This window comes from Echinops telfairi, unplaced genomic scaffold (assembly GCF_000313985.2).
Source record: "Echinops telfairi isolate 266 unplaced genomic scaffold, ASM31398v2 ScPeMD7_7475;HRSCAF=8513, whole genome shotgun sequence".
In the NCBI taxonomy this organism is placed as follows: domain Eukaryota; kingdom Metazoa; phylum Chordata; class Mammalia; order Afrosoricida; family Tenrecidae; genus Echinops; species Echinops telfairi.
The window spans coordinates 9,892,324-9,899,489 of record NW_022111379.1 but is presented as its reverse complement, the minus strand read 5'-3'; the positions used below and the strand labels follow the sequence as shown (position 1 = coordinate 9,899,489).

Genomic DNA, 7,166 nt, shown 5'->3' with positions numbered 1-7,166 from the left:
AAACCGAGCAACAATATAAAACAAAACAACAACAAAAAAATAAAACAACAAGAAAGAAAAGCTTGTAGTTAGTTCAAGGACTGTTTGTTGGCCTTTAGGAGTGTTTTCCAGTCCAGTCTGTTGGGGCACCAAGCCCTGGCCCCAAAGTCCACTTTTGGCATTCCTTGGGGACGTCGTCAGCTTTTATTGAACATCTACTACCAAGTCTTGTACGGGGAACAATGGAGATACAATTGGAGCCAAGGGGAACCAAAGGTAGGGAGGCAAGTTAGGTAGTTGTAACAGGTAAACCAGTTGCCGTCAGGTTGATTTGGATACAGCTTTAGCTTTATGGATCTGAATGCCCAATCAAGGTGTCTTAGAGAAAGCAGGTGGCAAACACTCCATAGTTGAAAGAAGAGGATCTCTTCACAGCCGTAACTTGGGTGGGTAGGACTTCCACCCTAACAGAATAGGTCTCTAGCTCTTCTTTCCCAGGATGCCAAGCAAACCAGCGATTTGACATTGCTTAATTGGTAGTCTGTTTGCAAAGGAGGGAGCGTCAAAGATCTGTGGAAAAGTAGACTTCAAAGATAATGGAATTTCCCCATGGACCGTTAGATACCTCCTTGTGTACATTTTTTGGTGTGTGTGTGGGGTGGTGGGGCGCTCAACCCTTTGAAAATAAGTTGCTAGCAATCCTGCACCTTAAACAGCAGCAGACAAACATTCAAGAGTTAGGAGATTCTCTGCAGAACCACAAGGAGTTTGCCTTCAGATTTCCTCAGCTACAGTGCTGGCTTTGTAACCTGCAAGCAAGCCAGGAGCAGACTACACTTGTTGGTTTTTATCTCATTTACCATTCATGGCCAGTGAATCAGTTTGGCTTAAACTGACCCACCCCTCCCCGCAAGCCCCCACCCCAGGGATTTGGAGACCAAAGCTTTATGGGAGCAGCCAGCTACATCTTTCTCCTGTGAAGTGTGTTATCAAGTCTGAACCCCACCCACCTTGCCATTAGTGGTCCAGTGGTTAATCTACTGCCTCTACAGGGTGCTTTTATGTGCCCCTCATTGAGTCCAGCACAACTGCCCACTATCTTTTGTCTCATGGTGGGTTTTGAAGCGCCGATAACGTGTTGTAGGGTTCCCTCCACACTGCCATGTGCCAATTCTGACTCCAGGTGGCCCTGCAGGGCAGTGTGTGAGGCTGTGTGATTCTTGAGGGAAGTAGAACGCCAACTCAACCCATTACAACATTCAACCTGATCCTCTGCCAGCCCCACGATCAGTTGCTTGGGTTGTCTGTGAGCATAGGGTTTTTTTAATGGCAGGTTTTAGGAAGTGGATCACCAGGCCCTTTATCCATCTTAGTCTGGAAGCTTCTGAAACCTGTCCAACGTCACAGCCAAACACCAGCTTCCAGAGCAAAAAATGACCAGTGGGTGGTGACTGAGCAAGAAGTGTAGGTCTGATGAACCAACCATGTTCTCTCCTTTGTAGAATCTAGTTAAATATTTTGGCAAGAATAGTACATAGATGCTGTGAATTACACAAGGGTAAGCCAAAACATTAAGGCACGTTGGGGATGCTGTGGGATAAACACTGGACCTCTAGCTACAAGGGCTTTCCTATGAGAATTTCATTGGGCAGCTCTTCCATCCACCCTATGGCCTTGATCCTGCCCCTTCAGACTTTTTGTTTGCCAAAGGGGAACATGTTTTTTGTTTGTTTTTACAAAGGGGGGCATGATTTGACTCCTTTGAAAGATGCCAGAACTGTTGTGTTGACAGGTGTAAAAAGAAGATTGTAGCATTCTTTGGAGAAAGGGTTAAAGACGTGGAAATACAAGTATAGAACCCTACCTAGATGCAGACAGGTTGAGAAACAATAGCTTCCCGTATTAGTGTTTTTGTTTAATAAAGGTTTCTGTGGGTTTGAGGCAACGCTTTTGGACGTACCCCTGTCTCCTTAAAAGGTACATCATGCCAGTTCTATCTTTTTATTGCATCCACCCACCAGGGGATGAAAAGCACCCTCCTGTAGCCGGGAGGTGGGAAATGGTGTTCGCATCCCATTTACCCATTGGTGCTCGCATCCCATTTACCCATTGGTGCTGTGGCTGTGGACGTCATCCGCCTACCTGTTAGGTTACAGTGACCATGAAAGATGAGTAAGCCTGTGTCATTATGGTTGTGCTTGGGAAAACAGCTTAGAGACCTGGCCATCCTTTCCTAAGCTTGACTACCTCCCACTGTCGTTTCTCTCCCTTACTTAATAGGGAAGCATGTCCTGAGCAACACAAGGTGTGTACCTGTGCATTCGCTGAAGCATTGTCAGGTTGCCTCGTTTTGTTTTCATTGATCGGGACAGGGGGCAGTTTGGTTGAACCACAGACAAGCAGCTCTGTGCGTGGCCTGGCTCTCCGCCACTGCAGCCGTGCCTTTCCCTCTGGCCGGCTTTCCCCCAGCATCTTTTTTCTGGAATTAACACTGCACTCTCTGGAAACCTGCATGCCATTTAAGATACACAATACACTGGCTTAAATCAGGACAGGCTTTTGAGGCAGACACAGACTCAGTCTTACAACTTTGTGTCTTTAGGCAACTGAGTTTTAGCCTCTGGGAGCCTCCGTTTCTCATGTGTGAAGGGAGCTTGCCGGTGCCCCAGAAGCATGTGCAGGCTGGGAAATACCTCTCCCGTAAGAGGGAAGCAACATGGATTACATGGCGACCAGAAGGATCTGCTGCTTCAATGATCTGTGCTCTGCCAGTAAGGGAGAAATGGAGGGTCCTTGGGCTGAGACCAGTCTGGTGAGACAAGGCCGTCTGAAATGGGCAGATCGGAGGAGAGTGGAGAGTAGCAATTTACTGCGCCTCCCCAAACCTCTTCCACACCAAAGCCCAGCTGCTTCCTGATGTGGACAGTCAAACTAGAATTCTCAATTGAGGATGGGAACCAGGGCCAAGAAAGGTTAGGGGATTGGGGTTCCCAAGAACTGAAGCCAAGGGTGTGACTATTCCTTGGGTAAGAGGACCCTAAAGCTAGGATGAGAGTCTGTGCCCCTATAATCTGCCCCTCTGCCCCACCCCCAGACCTATACCTCCATCACTGAAAAAGAAGACAAGACTGGGAATCAGGGATGGGAGGTGTTTTTCCTAGTCCACAGGACCTGTCACTTAGAGACAAATAAAACCTTTACAGGGGAGGCTGGGGCTGGCCAGACCCAGCAGTCACTGGGTTAGGGCCTGCGTACCAAGAGTGAGGAAGAGGGGTGGTGTGCCCCAGAGCCTCATCCCCTAACAGCAGTGTTTTATTGTTGGGGGCAGAGATGTCGTTTGTTTCTCACAGTTTCCTAGTGTGTTAGTCTGGGTAGACTAGAGAAACAAATTCATAGACACTCATATGTATCTAAGAAAGAGCTTTATATACACGAGTAATTGAATATTGAGAACACATCCCAAATCAAGTCCATAAGTCCAGTATTAGCCCATGTGACTGATACCAATCTATAAAGTCCTCTTCAGACTCATGAAATACATGCGATGCCGAATGCAAGAGGATCACAGGCCAGTGGGTTGGAAGTCTTTGGATCCAGTGGCATTGTAAGCATCTCAGCACTGGCAGGGGTCTCAACGTGGCTTCTCCAGCTCTGGAGGTCTGGTTGCATCAGGGTAGGTCCATGTGGCTTCTCCAGCTCCCAAGGCATAGTGCCATGTGTCTTGTCAGTAGAGCATCTCCCAGGGAGTGAGCAGAGAGAGGTGTCTCCCGCCTCCAAGAAGGAAATAACAGGAGTTCCCAAGATTCCCAGGAGAAGGCCACGCCCACACAGAGGCCTCATTGGTTACATCTTCATTGACAGACCAGACTCCACCCCTTCATTTATAATCCTCTCAAAATGACACCAGATTATGTAACTACCACACCTAGTGAACCTAGTAGGTGGCAAAGAACTCTCCAGGACAGCAGGGCGATCCACATTTCTTCTTGAATAAAAGTTTGGGCCACCTAACGCCTGAGATGCCTTCTGGGCACGAAGTTAGGATTTGGGGTTAAAAATTAAAGGGTGGGTGGAGCAGGTAGGACATTCATTCAAGAAATAGTAGTGATCATGACTTTGGGTCAGGTGTCCTCAAACTATGGCCCGCGGCCACATGCGGCCCGCCGAGGACATTTATCCGGCCCCCCTGGGTGTTTTTGCCCCGTTTGTGTTTTTACTTCAAAATAAGATATGTGCAGTGTGCATAGGAATTTGTTCATAATTTCTTTTTATAGTCCAGCCCTCCAACGAGTCTGAGGGACAGTGAACTGGCCCCCTGTTTAAAAATTTTGAGGACCCCTGCTTTGGGTTATAAATAGGGTACAACATTATTGGTTAGTGTGCCCTTGGGGCAGTACAATATCAAGTGAGATAGCGGTAACTATTCTTAGGCCTCTGTGAGGTTTATAGCACTCTATTTTACACAAATCATGCATGTCATTGCCATGCTCCCTCTCCCTGCAAGATAATTTATAATCCGGCTGAGGTTTGTTTTCTGAACAGCAGCACTTGTTTTCTGTGAAAATGTAGTAAATTGGTTACCATGTCTTCAACACATAGCATATGCCAGGCACCATTCTAAGCACTTGATAATTTAACCTCACAATAATTGCATTACAGTCAAAATCCGTGGCGGAAGAGTCGCCACATCATGGAGAGCTCGAGTGATGTGTGTCACGACAAGAGTAAACTGCAGGTCACTCAGAATTAGGTCACCAGGCCGTGCTTCCCGGGCTACCCTGGGCGGACTCAAACGTCCAAACTTTGGCTAGCAACGAACCCAAGCCAAACTCATTCCCATCCAGGCATTCCGACACAGTGTCCCTATAGGACAGGGTAGAACTGCCCTTCGAGTTTCCAAGCCTAACTATAGGAGTAGAAAGCATCTTTCTCCCAAGAAGTGAGTGGTGGTTTGGAACTGCTGACCTTGGCTCTTTGGGCTACCAACTGAGTGTCTTAACCTGTTGCACCACTTAGGGAATTCCCCATTTCATGGCTAAAGAGGGAGAGAGAGAGAGAGGGAGAGAGAGAGAGAGAGACATACAGACAGACGTTAACAAATTTACCAGTCATTGGCAGAGAAAGATCTAAATAATAATGATCTGGTTTGGGAGTGGGAGAGCAAACCTTTCAAACTATTGTTTCAAGTTCTGGCAATTTTGTGCCGCCGGGTGGGTTTTGATCTCATTTTCTTGGGTCCTAGGGGAGGCTTTAGGGGGCGGGGTCCCACTTTGCTAGTGACTACACCAAGCCTAAAGCTCATTGGGGTGGCAGGGATAACTGCCCTCTTTCCTGGGAGTTATGAGTTGTAAATAGGAAGTTGAGCTGTGAGGTTTCTCGAGGGGGTAAGGCCTCGGTTCTTGGCTTCGCAAGAGAAAGAATTCACGCCGAAGCCTGTTTTGTAATCCAAGTGCGTTCTTATGAAGGACGGGAGAATTTTCAGGTTTTACCGTCTCAAAAGAGTCCTCGCTGTTTCCGGGAAGCTGCAGGCTCACAGCTGGTCAAACACCGCACCCACACGTGGTGACCCTGAGGCCAACAGTGCACCCACACGTGGGGAACGGAGGCCGGAGAGCGCCCGGCACGCAGGAGCAGGGTCAGAGTGAGAAAGGTGAGCCCCCTCCGACCTGCCATTGACCACTAGTGGGGCCAGATGGTGAGTGAGGAGAGAGGCTGTGAGCCCGGATAGGGCGCGGTAGAAGGTATTGGTTGACCCTATTGGCAGAATTAAGCCCACCTGGGCCTAGTTTGGGCCTCCCAGGTGTACCACCCAACCTGGCTTGGGGTCTGACTTGGAGCATGCCCAGTCGGGGTGGGGGTGTGTCTTCCTGGGTGGCTAATCTAGGGGTCCTATACAGGCATGGGAGGGATGGCCTCCTGTCTGTCTCTAGCTACCTAACAGAGCCATCCATTGGTGGGGTCGGCCCCAAATAGAAGGGTTCCTTGTGTTCCTGATGTTTCACACGCTCCAAACAGTCTTTATCTTGCCCTGGTTGGCGGGAAATGGGGAACTAACAACTAACAAGAAAGAAAACGGTCTGAAATTGATCGTGGTGGCGATTGGTTAACTCTTGACAAGATTGTACTATTAAACTGTATGGTATGTGAAAACAAAAAAAATATTTATCTTGCTTAAAAGACATCGTTCCTGGAGGGGGAAGCGGGGAGGAAGGGGGGGGAAATGAGGAGCTGATACCCAGGGTTTAAGTGGAGAGCAACTGTTTTGAGAATGAGGGCAACGAATGTACAAATGTGCTTGACACAATGGATGGGTGGATGGTGTTAAGAGTTGTATGAGCCACCAATAAAATGATTTTAAAAAAAGACATTGTTCCACTCCAACGTGTGGGTGGCCCTGGGAGCCCTAAATTCTACTAAGGCATCGTCCCAGCCCAGGCTGTGTGTGGCCGAGGTCTGCTGACCGGCCCTGCGGTGGCCTCCCGAGATTTGGCGGTTCTAGCAAGGGCGCAGGGCGGCTTTCCAGCCGCCACGAGCACATCCCATGGGGGCCAAACAAGTCAAGAGCCTTGACACAGCTCCAAAGCCTGCCACACACAGACCACGCGTCCTTTCACCCTGCTTTCCCCGCCCCTTTCTGTCCTTTGTCACCGAAGGGTGGTGGCACGGGTCCCATTCTACAATGTGCCAACAGGCCCAGGACCTCCAGCGCCACGAGCGGTGTGGGGAGAATGGGCGCTGGCGCTCCACGGGCAGACCCGGGCCTCCCTCGAGGCCCTTGACCTCTGTGGTCTGCTGACGACATCCCCGTCCTCGTCCGGCCACTTTGCGCTCAAGTCGGGGTCCCCCGCGCGGGTCCAGCTGTGGACACTCAGCAGTGGTGCGGGCAGCACAAGTGAGCTAGCGTTTGCGACCAGTTGGCGTCCCTTCCACCACCACGGCCTCGAGTCCACGCTGACTCACAGCGACTCGATGGGGGTTACTGCGACCGACGCTTCGGGGGCGTCCCCACGTCCGTTCCCAACGGCTGACCTCGGGGTTCGCAGCCCAGCGCCCCAAGTCTCTCTGGCCTTCCGTAAAGACCAGTGTTTCCGTTTCACCCAGAGACGGAGCACTCCCGGGCCCGGACCCACTCGGATGCCGGCTCACGGGGTCAGTCCAGCCGGGAAGCAGGCACTGACCACCCGCTC

The 7,166-nt window shown here is 50.1% G+C and overlaps 1 protein-coding gene across 1 annotated transcript in view; it reads left to right on the top strand.

Moving 5' to 3' along the window:
• Nucleotides 1–7,166, top strand: part of FAM219B (family with sequence similarity 219 member B) — a 15,618-nt gene that overhangs the window by 3,125 nt on the left and 5,327 nt on the right. The window contains exon 2 of the mRNA XM_004712040.3: nt 6,671–6,871. Within this exon, the coding sequence (XP_004712097.1) occupies nt 6,671–6,871 (201 nt within the window). The remainder of the gene's footprint in view (nt 1–6,670; nt 6,872–7,166) is intronic.